We start from the raw sequence: 20,221 nt of genomic DNA, 5'->3' as shown, positions 1-20,221 counted from the left end.
ACGGATTACGAGTGACGAGGTTTGTCTTTTTAGGTCCCTTTGGTCAAAGGCATGGGCTGTAAGCCCCAGGTGGCACTTGGCGTGGAGGTTCGACTGAAAATGGAGGACATGCGAGTATCCTTTTGCTGTATGAGTATGCTGCTCGGGTAGGCAGCCCAGAACAAAATCCAGATAATATTGCCAAATGTGCGTTGTGCCTCGGCGTGTGATGTTCCATGGTGCTTGTGGTCTTGGCTCGGCAGGCCTCAAGAGTGGATGCCAGTGGATGCGGCGCAGTTGTGGAGCTGGCCGAAAGGGATAACCGCTATCGTGTGTCGCTTCGCCTGTATAGTTCTTTCGCATAACATGTGTGTTTTCAAGGTAGCCCGTGATCCCTCAGGGTGAAGGAGCGGCCACTGGATGTTCGGGGGAGGAAGTTCCGAGGGGTGACCATGGCGATGGCGGTACTCAGGGCGCGCACATGGCTAGGTATGCTTCTGAGGACGATGGACTGTAGCACTGTCAGGCTCGGACGCTGTAAGAGGGAGATCAGATACTGTACGCTGTGTTGGGCGCCTCGCTCAGGCAGTGACCCTGACTGCGACGTCGTGTGACGGGAATAGACAGCGACGCCATAGAGGAAGGCGCGATGGGCGAAAATGCTAGTGAACGGTAGTGTGCAGTGCAGAGGCTGGAGCGATAGCAAGAATGTAGGCAGTACGGCGGGCGACCCTGAGACAGGCCCGGGAGTGTGAATGCCCTGCTGCTGTGAGTGGAGGCGGAGGGTGGGGATTCCAGCGGGTGACTGACATAGAGCGCCGGTGCTGCGGTCGACGCGCTAAGCTGTGCCTTTCGCGAACTGCCATCCGTCCCAAAACTTCGAGCTCAAGACACCCCAAACAACGCGCGCCCAGCTGTACATACCATCACCACCCTTCCCACGCGACTGCCGTCGACACTCTGATTGCGAATCTTTGCCGTTCCGTAGAATTGAGCGCTTGCGACACGAAAATGACGACTGTGCCAGTCAGCGAAGTCAAGAGCACGCACGATCGCTCATCCAGAACCGCGGCGCATTCCCATATCAAAGGACTAGGTCTATCAAGCGATGGACGCGCTACTCCCTCAGCTGGCGGCTTCGTCGGCCAAGCTGCAGCACGAGAGGTACACGAACCCTGCGCACTCTCGTTCAGCCTGGGTACTAACAAGCGCAGGCATGTGGTCTAGTCGTCGACCTCGTCAAAGCGAAGAAGATGTCAGGCAGAGCCGTGCTGCTCGCAGGTGGCCCCGGAACCGGCAAAACCGCATTGGCGTTGGCTGTGAGCCAGGAGCTGGGTACCAAGGTCCCATTCTGTCCGATTGTTGGCAGCGAGATCTACTCTGCGGAGGTCAAGAAGACCGAAGCGCTCATGGAGAACTTCAGGAGAGCGATAGGTGCGCATTCACTTGATCCATGGACACGGACTGTACTGATACATTGAACAGGTCTTCGCGTGAAGGAAACCAAGGAGGTCTACGAAGGTGAAGTGACAGAGCTTACGCCTGAAGAAGCCGAAAACCCGCTCGGAGGCTATGGCCGCACCATTTCGCACCTCCTCATCAACCTCAAGTCTGCGAAGGGCACAAAGAAGCTGCGACTCGATCCATCCATATACGAGGCTATACAGAAGGAGCGCGTCCGTCTGGGCGATGTCATCTACATTGAAGCCAACACGGGAGCCGTAAAGCGCGTCGGACGATCGGACGCTTACGCGACTGAGTTTGACCTTGAGGCGGAGGAATACGTCCCGATACCCAAGGGCGATGTGCACAAGAAGAAGGAGATCGTTCAGGACGTCACCCTGCACGACCTAGATGTCGCCAACGCGCGGCCGCAAGGTGGACAGGACATCATGAGCATGATGGGACAGTTGATGAAGCCCAAGAAGACCGAGATTACCGAGAAGCTGCGGTTAGAGATCAACAAGGTTGTCAATAGGTACATCGACCAGGGCATCGCAGACCTAGTACCCGGTGTGCTCTTCATTGACGAGGTAAGACACTACTTCTTGGCCCATGAACTCAACTAACATGCGCAGGTTCACATGCTCGATCTCGAGGCATTCACGTTCCTGAACCGCGCTCTGGAATCCCCTCTGTCACCTCTTGTCATCCTCGCATCGAACCGCGGCAACACACATATCCGTGGCGGGGAGAATCTTCCTCCTTCAGCGCACGGCATCCCGACCGATCTCCTCGCGCGTCTGCTCATCATCCCTACACACCCATACGGACCCGCAGAGATCAAGTCGATTATCTCCACGCGCGTCACAACCGAGAAGCTCAACATCTCTGCGCCTGCGAAGGAGAAGGTCAGCGCTCTTGGTGAGAAGATCAGTCTGCGATACGCGCTGCAACTTCTCGCACCCGCAAGTGTACTGGCAGAGGTCAATGGACGGGAGAACAAGCAAATCGAGGTGGACGATGTGGAGGAATGTCAAAGCCTGTTCTTGGATGCAGGAAGGAGTGCGCGAGCACTGGGCGAGACGAACGGATACATTTCGTAGAGGTTGTGCTGCAGTTTGTACGATAGCCTGGCGTTTGGATGCAGAGGATGGTGGGCGTTTTCACCCAGAAGGGACGATAACTTTCTGAAAAGTTACACGCAACATGTACTGGGGTCATTCCATATCACGATAATAATTCGGGACTGTACATTCAGATATGTAGAATGTTGTGATGCCTGTCCACGATCTACGAAAATGCGACCTCCGTTGCCACTGCAAGGCTCCGATTGGCTCCGTACGAACCGCGGCCCAGATCGACAGTCAAGAAAGTCGTCTTCGCCTTCGACTCACAAACAACTTTCACTTTCCACGCAACATACCTTGTGCAAACCACGTATCTCTCAGCAGCTCGATTACCTGTACAACACCCGTCATGGCCGCCACAATGCGCACCATCACGCGCCTCCCGCGCCAGCTCTCCCGCCGCACCTTCAGCATCTCCACCCGACACGCGCAAGCACCTTTTGGCTCGGGCCCAGCACCACCACGCCTCCCCAAAGAAGACCAAGAAATCTTCGAAAAGCTACAAAAGCAAAGCACTGGCGCCTTCAGCACCCCAAAGGACATCGAAACACCTACCTCGACCCCCAACATCCGCATGCGCATCAACCAGTCGCCGGACTCGTCTCCTACACCCGCGTCTCCAGCCTCGGCGTCACGACCCCAGATAAACCAGTCGCCTGATAGTGCTAGTAGTGAAGGGCCGGAGATTAGATTTGAGAATGGCAAGCAGATTAAGAAGGGAGAGGAGTTCCATCCTAATATGAGGAGAGGGGCGCCGCCGGAGTTTGAGGGCGATGTCAATCCTAAGACGGGGGAGGTGGGCGGACCGAAGAATGAGCCGCTTAGGTGGGGGAGTACGGGGAAGACGGGGGATTGGAGTTATAATGGGAGGGTTACTGATTTTTGAGGGGGTGAGGAGAGAAGGAGTGAACGGGGGAGGTGAGGGGATTGACTGGACGGACTATGGATGATGTGGATATGTATATACTATACTAGGGAGGGTGAACAAGACGCTCAATCGTGTTCATACCATTGTAAAGAGGTGCAAGTCATGTAAAGACGAATGCCATAATGCATGTAACTAGTCGTCCTCCAGATCTGACGGCTTTCGAAGTGGATACATGTGAGAACCCATACCTCCACCTACCCCCAATAATTACACATGTTGTCATGAGCGGGTATCTCCCATGAGTGATTCAGTGAGTGCCAATGCCTCTATTATCATCCCGAAAGATGCATTCGAATATCTCCAGAGACGTGACAATCCGCGTGAAGAGTGGATTACATATTATTGAAGAATGAGTGCATTGAACAACAGCAATGCCATCATATTAGCGATGCCGTTTATGATAGCTTTCAGATTCAACCACACTGCATGTAGTTTTACGTTCGTACACACAAGAAGCGATATTGGAATACATAAGGTGAGGTGTAAGAGTGGTGGAAGTTCTAGAACTCTGGTTTGGTGGCTTGCATGGCGTTCGGATAGCTTGGAGTTCCGCGGCAGTGCACTCCCCCGGATCACCGACCTCGGGAATCTAACAACACTCTCACGCCCTTCTCAGAAAAAATCGAACGGGGGTTTATCCCCGAAGCTTCTGCACACAAGAATAAGAAGCTATAGATTTTTTTTAAACTCTTCTCCTTATATTTTATATAGAGGAGAGTTATTCCTGTAGGGTCTTACTTCTTTAAAACGTTGTTGTTGTGGCGTTGTAGGGTTGTGAAGTTTGAGCTCGCTAGGAGGTGTTCGACCTTTTCTGAGGAGGGCGTGCTCTGGTGCTTCGATGCGGGGTTCATCCGTGCTCGGTAGACTTTCGGTTTCCGAAACTGAAGAGTTGCTGCTTGGTTCTCTGTGGCTGAACCGTGGATGAAATTTATTGATGCACGACCGTTGGAATGAACCCTAATGACGCACTTGCACCATGTGTTTAGGACGAGCAGGTTTCCAGCCGGGCGAGTGCTTGAACAACACACAACACACTTGAGATGACAGCTGACGATGCAGCGGGGCGTACCTAGGCATTCACAAAAGTTGCAAGAGGATCAGCCAAGCACGTCTCGACGTGGCTGTTGAACGCCATTCGGGCATCGCGAGGAAGCCAAGTATTCCCACATGAGCTTGCGCAGCATCATTGCTTGCTATGATGAGGCCAAGCTATGAGCGAAAACCTTGGATCGCAGGACATGATTGTTTCCACAAAATTTCGTGAGGGCGGGTGTGTTGTGCAAGGCCATGGTGGTTTCATTCCTGTGCCCAGGTTTCAGCCGTGCTGGACGGGCGTTGGCAGGGCCGATCCTGCCCTTTGGGGGGGAAGCCGGCAAGGATGTCGCTTATCATCCTTGGAGTGATCAAGCTTTCGCATCATGGATTTAGCTGCAGGTCCCACATGGCTTTCTGATCATCAACGCTGGCCGCCCGCCAGCCGCTCTTCTATCGTAGATCTGATCTCATTGTTGTCGTCAATCCTCATCTGCCGTCCCGTCCAGCGCTAGCCATCATGCTGCATCCCCCCAACTGCCCCTATCGCTGTCCTCAATCCGGATTGAGTTCCGCGGGCCTCAGGTGTCCAACGAAACACAGCCCTGGAGTCGTGCAGCAATGGTCTCGGTGTAATTACACCGTCAGCGCGCGCTACGACCTGTCGGTAAATCACCCTGGTCAGCACTATCCACTTCCATAGGCCTAGGGCTACCCAGTCACAGTGTCTGTCGCATCCTCATGCATGCGAATGGTCTGGATTTCGAATTACCCTGGCTTGATGCTGTGGCTGGCGGCGGTACGTGTTGAGCAATGCAGCGATAGGTACCTAGGTAAGACCAACAACAAAGTCGCCCGGGCTCTTTTATACCCGCGGAGTCCGCCCTTCTGTGACGTGGACCTGAGTTGTCCTACCACCGACTCAGCCCTCGAGCTTACGTTTGCTAGCAGCACGATGCTAATGTCACTGACTGTTCCCTCGGTATGTACTCACACAGTGCCAACAGGCGCCACCCGTGAATGCTAACGCCTCGGAAATAGTGTACCTTCTCACGCCAGTTTCCGCTATGAAACTATGATGCAATTGTCAAGTTCCCTTTGTTTTTCTATCTCGTTCCCCTAGAACAACGATCTACCATAGCCCTGCCGCACTATAGCATAGCTCGTATCGGAACGACCCTTCGGCGACAACCAGGGGCAGCGCGGCCGAACACGATACAGATTGTCAAGATACTTTGCGGCTGCCTTTCTTTCCTCGCTTTATCACACAGCTGTCGACAATGTTTCGTTTGCTGCTTTGTGCAGCGCTTTTCTTTCAGCACGCCCTCGCATTGAAGGAGACTATCGACCTTGGATACGCGCAATACCGTGGGAAAGATATCGGCAATGGTGTCATACGATGGGCTGGTATGCGATATGCCCGCAGGCCAATCCGTTCAGATGGACTTCGATTCGCTGCACCTCAGGATCCCGAAGATGAGCGCAATGTTGTTGACGCTACAAAGGTACAGGGCGTTTTCACGGTTTGTGGACACCACGCTAACAGCAGTTTAGTTTGGACCCCTATGTATCGGCACCAAGAGCAGTCTGACAGCCGAATTCGGGGGAAAACACTCGGAAGACTGCCTGTTCGTTAACGTCTTTGCACCAGAAAGAGCTACCAACAAAAGCATGTTACCGGTTTATGTCTTCATCCAAGGCGGCGGCTTCAACATGAACGGCAATGCGAATTACAACGGTGCAGACTTGATTGATGCCGGCGACGACGGCATGGTTGTGGTCAACTTCAACTATCGAGTGGGGCCTTATGGATTCCTGGCTAGCAAGGAGATTGTTGCAAACCAGAGCCTGAGTTTGAACAACGGACTGAAAGATCAGAGGAAGGCACTCGAATGGGTTCAAAAGCATATCCAACAATTCGGAGGCGATCCAGGGCACGTTACCATTGGAGGCGCAAGTGCTGGTGGAGGTTCAGTGGTCTTCCAACTTACCGCATACGGTGGTCGAGACGATGGCCTCTTCCACGCCGCTGCTGCCGAATCTCCAGCCTTTCCATCCATGCGAGATGTCGAGAATAGCCAATGGCAGTATGATGAGCTACTACACCAAACCGGATGCGCGGATCTCAATTGCATGGCCAGCTTGGATGCGGTCATCTTCCAGGATGCTGTGCGTACTCTGCTTAAGCCTTTCCCAGGCGGCAAGAACCCACCGCTTTACTTCTGGAACCCGACATTGGACTACGATTTCATCAAAGACTTCACCTTCAACGAATTGAAGGCTGGCCACTTCGTCAACGTGCCTACTATTTTCGGTACCGCCACAAACGACGGGATCAACTTTGTGGCCAAGAGTATCATGTCTCAACCTCGAGCTCAAGACTTCCTAGTTGATCAATACCCCGGTATAAAATGGGACACGATTCGTCAGCTTTGGGATGGCAACATTGGTACCACTGGCGACGCTCGCTGGAGATCATTGACCGCCGATGTCTATGGTTATATCCGCTACAACTGTCCTAGTCTCAACATTACTGATACGTACGCCCTCAACAACACGAACCCGACTTGGCAGTACAGATGGAATGTTGGAACTGCATCACACGTTGGCGAACTCCTGCCAATCTGGAACAATGCCACTTCAGCGGCTGGTGTCTTTGTCCAGGCGTACTGGGCATCATTCATACGAAGCTATGACCCAAACACCCACGCTGCAGAGTATCTGGTCTCCAAAGGTTCGGAGCTCCAAAGCCCAGACTGGCACTCATTTGGCGCAAGCGAAGGGCAGCGGTTAAGCTTCAACGACAAGAATGAAGTAGCCATGGAAGCTATTCCCGAGACCGAGTGGCAAAAGTGCGATGCCATCGACGACATGGGTTTGCACCTGAAGCAGTAAGTCCACACCCCTTCTAACCAAGCGGCCTGTCATATGCCGGCAGATTGCGTACCGATGATATTCTTGCCTTATCCAGAAGTTACGCCAAGTCGGGAACGTGAGCTAACGAAGACCGTAGACCCGTATTCGACCCCACCTCTCTCGGAACTCGGCACACACCTCTTCCATCCGCGTACATGGGCGCCGCTACCATGCTCTTCAGCTTTTTCTACTGGGCTTACATATGAACAACGCGATGGATAATAGGACGCAAGACATCAAACATTCGTACGCCAAACGGCGACGCAAAACTGAGACATCTGACACACGATGTCATTCGGAAGCCATGTCCATACTCCTACGGCTGACGCATCGCACGAAGAGAAGGCAAATGCCGGAAGTGAGCTGTATGGCAGCTTGTTACACATCCGCGAGGAGGCAGTAAACACCTGAGGAAGAGAACAGAAAGATGCATGAAGAAGAAGCGAAGGCAGAGGGCCCAGCGTGAGATCAGAGGAGCTAGGGGGATGACAGTGAATGATGGGCCGGCACCTCGTACAAGGCTCTCTGGGCGTCTTGCTCTGTTCACTCATCAAGGTATCATTCATTGTGAATGATGCAGGCTCCTCTACCCTAGAAGCGCATCGTACAGACGATGGGTTTTCACACTGATTTTTGCCCACGCGCATATAAGCAGGTATCTTTTGCTCCAAGAAAGGCGTCTTCATCCTTGCGAGCTCAATATTGCACGCATCTCCAACCCATCAAACGTACCCATTTTGAAGAACCTTTTGCGAAATACAAATATATTATTTTCACCTCACAAGTCTCGAAACGAGTGTCAACCGCGCTCATGAGCTACCCAAGGCCTACAGCGTCTGCCAAAGGGAAGATGAGGGCATGTGATGATGAATTTGGCGATGAAAACTGCCCGCGCGTAGTGGACGACTCTGATGCGGCTTCGGATTTCTCTTTTGATGCGATCCCGCGGGAGCCTTTGACACACACAGTCCTGGGGTGCACAGAGGACTCTACCTCGTACAATGTCGCTGCAAATTTGAGTGAGCCGTTTGAGCAGCCAGTGGCAGTACCTGTTTTCACTTCTTCCTTGCAAGAGCACTTTGGTCCACTCGACACCGACTTCTTGACGCCTCTCGTGACTAGCAACACGACTAATCGCTCCACAAGCACCAGCCCGCAACCTCGATACCACCTTACAGAGTCAAGCGCGCGTCGTCACTCAGTCGACTCTATGTCGCTCTACTCATGGGAGCAACCCGCGCCAAAACCACGCTACTACGCTCAGGCGCTGTCTGTAGAGGACCTGAAAGCGCTCGCACAAGGCGAGAAGAACCACAACCTCCAAGAGTGGTCGGACGAGCGCCTTTACACTCACCATGAGGGTCGCAGGGGCTTGATACCCCAGGCCATGCCCTTGGAAGAGAAGATAATCGCGCTCGCGGGGATTGAGCACAAGATGCAGCAAAGCCAGCCCGCTGTAGCCAAGACGAAGGAGAAGGTGCGTAATAAATTGCATATATCTCGGATTAGGAAAACAACTGACGATACGAAGGATGAAGAACATGGTCGCACGCAATTTTGGCAGTCTTCTCAGTCGACATACGACCTTCGCTCTTCTATACTGCCACCTCCACTACCTCGGTCAACACCAACTGCACAGCCTGAGGAGTACGAAGAGCCGCGCAACCGTCGCTACTCACACGCCCGTGCAGCTAGTAGCGGAGATTATTTCTACCAGCCGTCCAGCTCTCGCACAACCGCAAACAACACCCGTCGTATCTCGCCTCTAGCAACCCCATCAGGCCCGTCATCCTCTAGCTCTTCGAACCATGTACGCAGCCCTCTGAACCAAGAAGTGCGCTTCCGCGCTAACCCAGAGGCGACATTCGAGTCTTTCCTCGTGCCACACAAGTCTGGAACGGGTGAGGTCCTTGCGGAGTCTAAGAACGCGATGAAGGATAAGACGCCGACGGCGAGCCTGAGCCCAAGTCCGAAGGCGTTGGCGAAGGTTAGGCGGTTGACGAAGATGCCGTCGATGCCGCTGCTGCGGAAGCGTAGTAGTGGTTCGTGAGGTGGGTAGTTGCGTCTGGTTTGGAGAGATGATGAGGGATGTGCTTTTGTTTACGTTTTTGAACACGTTTAGATGGTTTTGGATGTACAGATGAGGTCCTTTCTTGATTAAAGGCTCATAGGCAACGCTTGTATTAGTGTTGTATGCATAATGTTGACGTTCATATCTGAACTGAAAATGAGTGACGGAAGGAACGTTCCTTCGACACGTGGTGTGTCTAACACTAATTAAGCATAGCGCCTTCCAAAAATGAGCTTTCTGAGAAAGCACGGTCGCTCCATCCTCCTGTCTCAACATTCAGGTGTCTCACATCAAGATACCTTACGCTACCCGGTCTCATCTCAAGTGAACGCCGCTTATGTCTTCATCTCGCCTTTCAACACCCTCTCATACTCCTCCTCTTCAACAGCCTTCACGTATAGCGTGACATCTTTACCAGTGTTCCACTCGGCATCGACCAGGACTTTTGTCAAACTATGGCCCCAGGAGCCTGTCTTCCGGTACTGGCTTTGAGGTTTATCCCACTTCCACAGTAACATGCGGCCCTCTGGAACCAGCTCCCCACTTTGATCACCGAGAACTGTGAAGCTTAGGATATGGGCTACAACGCTGTGGCCACCATTACCGCTACCATGGTCATCATCGCCAACATTTGCATCTAGTAATCGGGCGATCAGCTTCGATACCGTCGGTGCGTCTTGCGATGAAGCCAGGAGTTCGATCTGGCTGCGAAGGAAGTTTGCGAGATCAAGCTCGCTGACTGGGATGCGTACTTCGCCGAAGTCCTCGTGGGACTGGATGAGTTGAATTTGAGCAGGAGTGAGCTGTGTATGCAGCTGTATGCTGGGGCTTGAAGGCGCCCCGTATCTCATGATGGTCGATGATTTCGGTGTAACGGCTACGAGGAAGGTGTAAGGGCGTGTCAGCGTTGTTACATCTGAGTGCAGTTTGTAACCCTTCGAAAAGTCAGCATCGCCACCGATACGCGCTAGCTGAATTATCTCCTACCGGAGTCAGTGATATCTGGTGCGCCATCGTGAGTGTTGTGTTAGTTTTCAGATGACTCTATCAGGATGATCTAGGTGAGTTCGGTTATATCGGCTATCCTTGAAGGAAGGATGGTTGCCTAGAGGATCTGATTTGATCGATTGGAGTGCCAAGTGTACGTACCCAAGCTGTCATCGCATCGCACATGCGGCACATCACCCTCGACGATTACCAGTCGAAAAGCTTATCCTCCCCGTAAAACTGATCAATGATACCGTTGCTCTCCGCCTGAATCCAAACACCCATAAGATCCACAGGAGAGAACTTAAGCCATCCATTCCACACTGTTTGAGGACATCCACTACCTGGACGACCTGCCGCAGCGATCACTTCAGGCCCCTCCATTGTCGTCTTCATCCCAGATAGTAACTTTACAAATGCTTCTTTAGCATTGTATGCTAGTTTGAGAGGATTCACGCCTTCCGGCGGCGTATCTCCTATGGGGTCGGGGCCGTTCTCCAAACTCTCAAGAGCTTCATCATCGATGACTATACACCAGGCCCACTTTGGACCGAGTTTCTCCTCATCGGGAATGTCGTCCTGTATTGCAGGAGGCCCAGGTTCACCCATTGTCTCCGGGAAGACCTTTTGAGCATAATGCTGGCGGAAATGCCTGCAGACGACGTCGAGCGACGCGCCAGGCATATAAGCAGCAGGATCGAGACGTAATATGTCTATTATCTTCTGGTTGTATGGCGCGGGGTTGCTGTAACGCAGGTTGTCTGTTGCGTGGGCGTAAACTTTGCCGATCACTGCTTGGAAGTGCGCATCATCATCGGTCGCATCTGTTGTTCATCAATACTTGCACTCGATAGGCTGCATTAATTTCCACTGACATGCTTTGCTTTCCTTGTCTGTATCTTCGTTTGAGACTTCCTGGCCTTGTGGGCGCGTATAGGTGCCATAAACGAAGAAGCCCCAGGTCGGATCTGCCCATCTTTCGAACTTCTGCAAGAATTCTTTACATTCTTTAACCTGGCTCTCTTCTTGTGTTGCCATACTTGCTTGTCCTATGTTGCGCGAGCGATCGTTGGCAAAGGATAAGCGTGAGACGCGCGCAGGATATGTAGGGTCGCAGGACTGCGGGAACCCGTGGATGCCTGAAAGGCTTGGGGGTCAGGTCCTGTCGTCTCTGAGAGCGCTGACGTAGGAATGAGCCCTTGCAGAGTATATTCAAGTTTGCGAAAGTACTAGCCTCTACTTGTTTGACCGTGCATCACATTCAAGAGATGGATTGGTCTGTGAGTTGGAGGCCGGGGATGGGCGCAGGGCGAGGCCACGCCACCTGCGCCCCGCGCGTTCAAAAAAGTAATCATATATTGCTCACCACCTCTTACACCAAAGTGAACGTCGCTTTGCCCTCAGCTTCCCAATATGATGGCAAGGGCTGAGTCTTGTCGTCAATGGTGAGCCGGCCCATGCCGACTCGATTGTAGACGTCCGGCTGAGATGTGGATACCAAAGCTAACCACAAATACACAGCGCTATTTTTATCCTCACACACGACACAAAAACAACATAAGACCTCAAGTATGGGCTCTATGAACGGATCTGAATCGGGGAAGAAAATCCCCATATCCTCCTGGGTATGACGCGTGGTCACACGTCGTCCCCACGCTTGTGGAAACAAAGGTGACCAACTACCCAGCTCTACGTCTCCTTTGATGAGATAACCTCGAAGTCGAAGCGGTCTCATGTCTACTTGTTGGAAACTCATGCTTTGATCTGGAGGGATTTCGTCTCGACCATAACCTGTCTCATCGAGATCGTCATCAGCGTGGCCCAGTTGATCGATCGTTATATCGTAGGACTCGGCCCAATGCCGCAACTGCTTTTGTTCGAACTCAATGGATTTACCCCACTGCGATAACCAGGTCCAAGAGGGAGCGTCTGGCCTATCGATAGCTTGCTGATGAGACGAATGTGATGTATGCGCACTGTCGCCTTTATGAACGGCCCAAAGTAGTCCCAAAGGCAGGTCCTCTTTCCAGAGCCCGTTGATATACGATAGTTGGTTATTCTTCGCAAATACATTCGCAATGCCGGCAATGGCTGGTAGAGCATCATTTGCGTGCGTGAGCGAGCGCTTGCAGTAGTTCTCAACAAGTTCGCACCAGCACGTGAACAAATTCTTTCGTCTTTGACTGTCCGAATCCTGTGCAGCTCTACGGTCGTACATCCAAGAACGCAGTTCATGATTTTTGGGGCGCATAGTAGCGTTGCGCTTATGATCATGAGGGAGACTCTCACAAAGAGTAGAATGTCGGCATTCCCACTTGAGTTGGCGAGACCCGAATTTCAAAAGTCGTGGTGACAGGAGCTCTTCCTGTAGAACCCATCCTCTTTGCTGAAGAGGCGACTGCTTTGATTCAGTATGTAAGAGGTTGAACGGGTTATAACAAGCATATCTCGACACTTCCAACACACGGCTATTGAAGGTCGCCCTAAAATCCAATTTGCAGGGTTTAGACGTGCGAGGATCTCGTGGGATGGACAATCCAGCTTCAGAATCATCTCCTGCTTCCGCAAACAATGTTATTGTTGACGCTTGGTAAATGCTGCCCATCTGGCTGATCTCATTCTGCAGGTCCTCGGGTGAGTCGTGTATGATGCAAAGTGCATCAATCCACAGATACTCGAACCCCAAACGATTTGTAACCAACAGGGCGTGCTGGAAGGTCTTTGGTAGGGCTTCAAGCGGTATCTTCTGCTTATGGCTGGCGATGTTCTCAGTCAAAGTGCAGTACCTCTTCGTATCGCCCCATTTGTAGCTTAGTGTAAGATACGGAAGGCATCTTTCCTCGCCGTCTTCTAAGACAATATCTCGGGGCCCTTTGATACGAATGACGCGGGTAGGTAAGGTGTAGTCTGTGTCGATACTACAGCCGGGGTGTTCGCTCAGGCATAAGTGAGACCACGTTGACGCAAGTTCCATGTTTGCTTCTGATAGTGTCGAAGAGTCTGTCCAGTACGAATACATCGGATCTTCAGCATTACTATCGCCGGCCGCAGAATTTGGTGAAGCTAACGCCGCCAATGGCTTTTGGAATGCGACTACAGATAGCAGTAAGCCAATGAGACCTCATAACGGGTGGATAGAGGCTCTTACCTGGTAGATCACTCTCGCATTGGAAAAACCAGTTGCGTTCGCAACTGTACACTGTGAGATTGTCGAAGCATGGAGTCCCCACTCCTTGATCGTCGTAGTTGAGAGAAAGATTGAAAACAATCTGTTCCCCGGCAACGCGCGTGTCATTCCAGAGTTCTGTATCCATTAAAAAACGATGCGCAATGGTCTTGCAGAAAAGGCAGCCTGAGTCCGCAGTCTGCATAAGAGAGTCAAGGCCCGGAGAATGCAGATAGTATAGTGACGCGTATGGTGATTGGATGACCGCTCCCTGCAACTCGAGTGAGCAGTCTTCATAAGGTTTGAAGTGCATGTTGCGGCACTTATGACAGAGCGTCGTTGCAGCAGCGCCGACAGTGGCGCTTTGAGGCTGGACATCTTGCCTCCTGCTTGCCCGGTATTGCTGTAGCTTAGTCCCAGGTGTCGTGCGAGTCGAGTCATCTGATAGTACTAGACTAATGCGACGAACGTTATCAGCGTGAGGAACCAAGCTTAGTTCTTCCATGCTTGAAGGCAGGAAGTCGATGTTTGTGTCTTTCCCAGGCTGGCAACCTGAATTACCTGGAGTGTAGGGACGGCGGGGTAATACTGTACGAGAGGCCTGACGACCCTCGGCCGAACACGCAACATTGACGCCTCACCGTCAACGCCTTAACAGCGACGCCTTAGCATTGACGACTTCGCCTTCAAAAGCAGTGAGCGCACAGGCTCCGACCTCACTGCTTCATCCGAAAGATCAAGTGTTAATGTGAGGAATGAACATCGTACTCCATTTCGATAACAAGCGAGATACACGTGCACCACGCCAACTTCATAATTATACCCCGGAATCCGCCGTGCTTGGCAGTCATGTGACGTATGCCCTCCGCATTTCCTCCAAGCTGTGGTGGCCTAACTACGCTCGCCAAGCTGAGATGCCGAGAAGAGCTCCGAATATTAGCAGAAGTCGCTAGTCGTCTCACCCTCTGGACTGGTGGGGTCAGCCTACGATCACGGATGACGTTTGCGCGACATGTGAACACTCAGTCCGCAACTGCCATCCATCACCAAACGCAACGATTTTGCGCCTTTGCAACCAGCTCCTACCAGAATGTGTCACCATGTGAGTGACGCTTTGCGACAACAAGGATTGTGCCAGACAGCAAATCTGCTGCCTGTTAAACTCAATCTATCCCAGCAGTTTCCAAACAACGCTACCGAATCTTCACCCTGCAATACCTTCGGCTTCAATGAAGATCAGCTGGAGGAAACAAGGCCTTAACAACCAAGTCGCGGGCTGCGGGAGACAAGGCTCTCCGTTGAGTGATCGTTGAAGTAACACGCATCGCCAATCACGCTCCCTGGTCTCGAGTGGCGTCAATTTAGGCTGTGCGGGATGGGAAACGATGGTCAAGATGCCATCAGGCTGAAGATTCTCGACGCAAGCTCGGAGTACGACAGTTGCCAGCCCACCAGAGGCAGCGTCGTGATTGGTCCAGTCTGCACACCCTCAGCGAGCCGTCCCGCCCATGCGAAATGCCATGAGCCGTCGCATGAGGTGGATGTCATCTGCTTGTTGGACGAGAGCCGGGCAAGGTCACCTACGGGCATCACCCCGACCTCGGGAATTCTGCGTGGTCCATTACCAGACTGTCTCAATAATAGTATATCAACTTTTCACCTCAGTCCTAAAAGGCCATGTATAGTCAAGGCGCGGGTCATCATAACAGGCTCGAAGGCGGAAGGCCGTCATACGGCGCCTAGAGCCGAGAGGGGAGGTGCATACCGATCGACCTCATCCATGGCTGGCTGAAAGATACGTTGGCGCCCAGGGCGTCCGCATCAATACCAGATTGGTCTACCTGCTAAGAGAACTTCCACCCCCGGCCTCGGTAGATGAAAACCTCACATGCCTGGTCTCCGGAAACCCAATCAAATGTGGTAGTGGTATGTATAGCTGTAGGGGCTGCACGCTCTTGAGGTTAATGAACGCCAGATTCGGCCGGAAATGGACAAAAGCGCGTGGCACATCAGCTGTTTTGTCTGCGGAAGGACACAGGCCAGCGATTGTCGCGGTTCGGCTAGTCCTAGAACCATTGTGCCGGTCAGAGAAGGATGCGACTTTCCGGAGCTGAGAGATGGGGACCAACATGAATAGCGAGTACCCAGGTAACTTCGCATAGCAAGCCCCCACTTCTTCATCGCGATCAGACCCAAGTCCACCGACTTATTCCAACTACGAGCCGTACTAGCGTTCAATGTTCGACACATCTATTACAAGAAATCGTTTCCAACTCATTGTTCCAAACATTCCATCATGTCTACAACAGCCAAGCCCCGCAACAAGTCGGATTTCCTCATGCTTGGGGATGAGACCTATGTGCTCCAAAAGATAGACAGAGGCGCAAGACCGAGCAAGATCAGAGATCGGGCCTCTAAACTATTTCGCTTCGATGACCCACTCTTTAAACGAATGAAACAATACGTCTACGATCCCCTACCGCCAAAGATGATCCGTCTAATGCGCCTCTACCCAGGTGATCGCGAGGATTCCATCCAATGTGAGCTTTTCGAGGCGGCTTACGACAACTCCTTTCATATCCCTACCCATGTGCGTCGCCAGTATGAAAACCCAAAAGTCCCTGAGTCCCAGCACCAAGATCAGACAGAAGCCAAACGGACACTGCAAGAAGTAAAAGATTCCCTGAGGGCGTTGATAAACAGAATGAAGAACACCCAAGAGATAGCGCAGGTGGTAGATGGGGCGACGGAGGAAACAGGGATGGAAGTAATGGAGAAAGAGAAAGAACGCCTCATACTTAACTTCGAAGTGCTGAAGCGCAAAATTTTGGAGGAAGAGTTGGAGGCCGTTGGGAAGATTGAGATTGAGTATGAAGCATTATCGTGGTGCTGGGGTCGGGACGACTCCGATTGCGCTGTATCCGTGACGAAAGGTGGTGAGGCCTACAAGATGCCAGTGAGGAGGGACCTGGCTCTGGCTTTGAAATATCTCCGTCACCAAGAGAAGCCAAGAATTCTCTGGATTGATGCTATTTGTATCAACCAAGATAACCACGTCGAACGCAATCAGCAGGTGCAGATGATGTCCAGGGTCTACACTCGAGCAGCTAATGTCTGTATCTGGCTCGGACAGCAAGATGATGAGAGTGAGGTTGCTTTCAAGTTCATCAAAGAAGAGATCACGCACCTGAAAGACTTTGATTCAATCAGCTCGGACAAGGATTACAACAGCAAGTGGCATGCATTAATGGTGCTTATGCAACGAGAATGGTTTTCCCGCCGCTGGGTTGTTCAAGAGCTGTCTTTGGCGAACAAAGCCGAGATATGGTGTGGCCCTGACTCAATGCCATGGAAAGAATTTGCTGTCGCTGTAGAGCTTTTTGTGGAGGTTGAGAGCGCGACACATCGACTGTCAGAAGTGATGCAAACGGACGTGCAGTTTCGGCATGTATCCGGCTGGTTTGAAGGTGTTTCACAACTTGGAGCCAGCGTTCTAGTACAAGCGACAGGCAAGGTGTTTCGTAGTTACGGAACACCCATGGACAGGAACGAAGTAGATGACAAAGACACTGATCAGAAATTAACCGATGAAGAAAAGACCGCCAAGGAGGAGAAAGCAAGGAAGAAGGCCACTAAGGAGAAGCATGACCAGCGGGTTAAGTCGCTCGACAGCATACAAACTATCGATCCACTGGATCGCAGAAGCCTTCTTAGCCTGGAGTATCTAGTGACGACAATGTTCATATTCAAAGCAAGCGAATGCAGAGATTCGGTGTATTCTATGCTAGCCATCGCGAGAGACGCAGCACCATTCGCTTCGAACACAATGCCGGACACTACAAACGAAACGACAGTCGACGACAACGCAGTGCCCGTCACTAAGCCTTTTGTAACAGCCAATGATGCGGATTTGCCATTTCTACTATCACTCTTCCAAGGATTTCTCGCAGAAAAACCGTTTCTAGTCGACTATACTAGACCATATTCAGACGTGTGTCGAGATTTTATGGAATTCTGTATCGAGAGGAAGAGCGCACATGATCCAGTACAGGCTTTGGATATACTGTGTCGGCCCTGGGCACTGGAGCCTCAGCCTGGCGATTCAGCTAGGGTGAAGAAAAGGAAAAGGTCACCCGCAGTTGAAACCGGAAGAGGATCAGAGCTTACATATGTGCGAAGTGAAGAAGAGCTTGATCTGGACGTCTACTGGAGAAAGAAGATTGAGGGTGAAACAAGTGAAGCAGTCTGGAGGAACGAGGCAAGGGAAAAGCTATGCGAAATTTCACAAAAGCGAAAAGAGCGAGAGAAGAAAGCTCGAATGGAAGAGATCAAACGAATGAAGGACTCACAGGAAGAGAAAGAGAACCGAAATGACGACATCAACATGGAGCAAAGTAAAGACGTCGATCTGCCGTCATGGGTGCCTCGTGCTAAGAACGCACCGTTCGAGATTTATCGCCACCCTGGCATCCAGATCAAGAAAACGGGACGAGCAAATGCAGACCCTTTGGTTGGATGGCCGCAAGATGGACATAGAAACTACAGCGCCGCACAAACCGAGACTGTGAAGCTTGACTACCTCAGGTTCAAGAAGAGACCTCGCATGGGACATTACAGTCTCTATGTTACGGGGTTCAAAGTGGATGAGATTGACGAGGTTAGAGATGCGTCCCAAGGAGGGAGCATCCCAAACTCATGGTTGGAGTTGAGTGGATGGGAACCACCATACACCCAAGACCCACCGCCTGAATTTTGGAGGACTATAGTTGCTGACAGAGGTTTTGACAATCGTAACCCACCATACTATTATGCAAGAGCTTGCAGGGAATCTGTGGATAAAGGTGGGCGGGAAAGTGGTAGCGTGAACACCACGGCTTTGATCAACAACGAACGGAATTCCATCATTGCGGAGTTTTGTCGGCGGGTTCATGCTGTCATCTGGGGCCGATCTCTCTTCAAAACTAAAGCAGGTAAGCTAGGACTTGGCAAAAACGTCCAAAAAGGAGATGTGGTATGCGTTCTACATGGGTGTACTGTTCCGGTTATTCTGAGCGCCCATACAAAGAAGGAGGGAGACCAAGCCAAAGAAAGCTTCGAAGATTCATATCAGGCAATCAGGTCGTGCATGCAGAGGCTTGACAATATCCAAGTGTGCAAAAGAAGGTATGAGAAACAGAAAGAGAAGTTCAGGGAACAAGAAGGACAAACTCCTGCTGTTTCTAGCTGGGAGCAAGAAGTGAAAGACGCTCGAGAGAAGGTTAACAGTATTCTTGCCAGAGACAAGGAGCAGCGTGGCAAGAAGGACATCATGAAGCAGAGATTCAAAAAAGATGAAGAAATATTCTACATCTTCAAAGGGGAGAGCTATGTACACGGATGCATGGATGGGGAAGCGGTGCGAGAACGATTCTACGGGACGGAGCAAGAGTGGATTTATGAGTTACGCTGAAGAGGGCGAGGAGACGCATCTGGCGTCTTACTTCCGGTCTCATGTGACGACGGCGTTGTGACCTTTCTCATCTACCTTAATGAATTTGTCCATATCGCGTACACCTCCATTGGTGCTCTTGCGCTTGTGCTCGAAATCGTCTGAAACCACGCGATACAACTTCTTCGGATCATCTTCATCGTGCACAACCCGTTCTTTCCATTCCATCCATACATCCGTCCTGGGCAAGATTCCTGACGCATCAACCCACTGCTTTTCGCTCTCGGCTTCCCCGAACGCCCTAATCAATTTCGCATAGACGTGTGTCCTGGTCTCCACTTTTGAGTCCTCCTCTTTCTTTAGTCTTGCCATCACCCACCGACTATTCAGCCGCTGCCCAACAAGCACATTGAGCTGCGCAACTGCGTTTAGGATGATGAACGCAACTTGATCTAGTGTGCTTCCATTTGGCACCGCTGAGAAGATGAACAACAACACCATCAGGCTAGCCATGCGAGTGAAGCCCTGCCACACAGACGATGGTACGCCGCACGGAGCCTCGCGGTACATCAACCCACAACTCGTCCAGTCTTTCACGTCTTTACGGCTTCCTTTGAGGACGAAGGCGGAGTTGTTGCGACCCATAATAAATACGGCGTCGGGCGCGTCGGATTCGTGCACATTCCGGCGTTCGGCGGGTGCGGGCACCACGTTGAAGTACTCGATGAGGCGCAGGATGATCGACCACCCTGTGAACGCGGCGCATGTAGCGTACGACACCCATGTGGTCCCAGGAACTTCATGGATAGCGACCAGCAAGCCTGCGATGAGCAGCCATGTAATACCCGTCCAGCACGCGATTAGGATTTCTGAAGAGCGGCTTGTGCAGTCTTGTTCTCTGCGCGTCGCAGGTATGCTGAGAACGGTGTATCTTTTATCTTCCAATAGTTTGTTGTGTTTCAGCGCATTTGCTAATCGAATGTTGCGTAGAGGTGCGCTTTTCACCCCGTACGGCGAGAAATAGGTTTCTGTGCTAGGTTCGAGTAATAGGTCGTAGGAGCGGACGTAGTTTTGTAGTCCGACGACTGGCGCGGCAGTTAGACACTGCAGGAGAGAGCGCCGGCTCAGGCGATAGTTGCGCTCT

General features: G+C 51.8%; 8 protein-coding genes across 8 annotated transcripts; 5 read left to right on the top strand and 3 right to left on the bottom strand.

Annotated features, from left to right (window-relative positions):
- Nucleotides 1-990: 990 nt before the first annotated feature.
- On the top strand, nt 991-2,525 carry RVB1 (RuvB ATP-dependent DNA helicase pontin; the record flags this gene model as incomplete). Its single annotated transcript, XM_051471054.1, has 4 exons — nt 991-1,143; nt 1,194-1,413; nt 1,465-2,012; nt 2,058-2,525. 4 exons carry the CDS (start codon nt 991-993, stop codon nt 2,523-2,525), a joined length of 1,389 nt encoding a protein of 462 aa, XP_051325264.1.
- A 385-nt stretch (nt 2,526-2,910) lies between these two features.
- On the top strand, nt 2,911-3,435 carry J4E85_006818 (uncharacterized protein; the record flags this gene model as incomplete). The annotated part of the gene is made up of 1 exon (XM_051471053.1): nt 2,911-3,435. The coding sequence occupies one exon, from the start codon at nt 2,911-2,913 to the stop codon at nt 3,433-3,435; it is 525 nt and encodes a 174-aa protein (XP_051325263.1).
- A 2,354-nt stretch (nt 3,436-5,789) lies between these two features.
- On the top strand, nt 5,790-7,404 carry J4E85_006817 (uncharacterized protein; the record flags this gene model as incomplete). The annotated part of the gene is made up of 2 exons (XM_051471052.1): nt 5,790-6,014; nt 6,064-7,404. The coding sequence occupies 2 exons, from the start codon at nt 5,790-5,792 to the stop codon at nt 7,402-7,404; spliced, it is 1,566 nt and encodes a 521-aa protein (XP_051325262.1).
- A 1,231-nt stretch (nt 7,405-8,635) lies between these two features.
- Nucleotides 8,636-9,475, top strand: J4E85_006816 (uncharacterized protein; the record flags this gene model as incomplete). The annotated part of the gene is made up of 2 exons (XM_051471051.1): nt 8,636-8,902; nt 9,065-9,475. The coding sequence occupies 2 exons, from the start codon at nt 8,636-8,638 to the stop codon at nt 9,473-9,475; spliced, it is 678 nt and encodes a 225-aa protein (XP_051325261.1).
- A 356-nt stretch (nt 9,476-9,831) lies between these two features.
- Nucleotides 9,832-10,510, bottom strand: J4E85_006815 (uncharacterized protein; the record flags this gene model as incomplete). The annotated part of the gene is given in 2 exon segments (XM_051471050.1): nt 9,832-10,467; nt 10,484-10,510. The coding sequence occupies 2 exon segments, from the start codon at nt 10,508-10,510 to the stop codon at nt 9,832-9,834; spliced, it is 663 nt and encodes a 220-aa protein (XP_051325260.1).
- Nucleotides 10,511-10,690: 180 nt separating this feature from the next.
- J4E85_006814 (uncharacterized protein) lies at nt 10,691-11,521 on the bottom strand (the record flags this gene model as incomplete). Its single annotated transcript, XM_051471049.1, has 2 exons — nt 10,691-11,307; nt 11,359-11,521. 2 exons carry the CDS (start codon nt 11,519-11,521, stop codon nt 10,691-10,693), a joined length of 780 nt encoding a protein of 259 aa, XP_051325259.1.
- Nucleotides 11,522-15,945: 4,424 nt separating this feature from the next.
- On the top strand, nt 15,946-19,098 carry J4E85_006813 (uncharacterized protein; the record flags this gene model as incomplete). The annotated part of the gene is made up of 1 exon (XM_051471048.1): nt 15,946-19,098. The coding sequence occupies one exon, from the start codon at nt 15,946-15,948 to the stop codon at nt 19,096-19,098; it is 3,153 nt and encodes a 1,050-aa protein (XP_051325258.1).
- Nucleotides 19,099-19,137: 39 nt separating this feature from the next.
- Nucleotides 19,138-19,880, bottom strand: J4E85_006812 (uncharacterized protein; the record flags this gene model as incomplete). Its single annotated transcript, XM_051471047.1, has 2 exons — nt 19,138-19,826; nt 19,853-19,880. 2 exons carry the CDS (start codon nt 19,878-19,880, stop codon nt 19,138-19,140), a joined length of 717 nt encoding a protein of 238 aa, XP_051325257.1.
- Between the last annotated feature and the right edge of the window lie 341 nt (nt 19,881-20,221).

This window comes from Alternaria conjuncta, assembly GCF_024043145.1.
Source record: "Alternaria conjuncta strain BMP 0040 chromosome Unknown scaffold_9, whole genome shotgun sequence".
In the NCBI taxonomy this organism is placed as follows: Eukaryota; Fungi; Ascomycota; class Dothideomycetes; order Pleosporales; family Pleosporaceae; genus Alternaria; species Alternaria conjuncta.
Note: the sequence above shows the minus strand (reverse complement) of the source record. Positions and strands in the feature narration are given on the sequence as shown.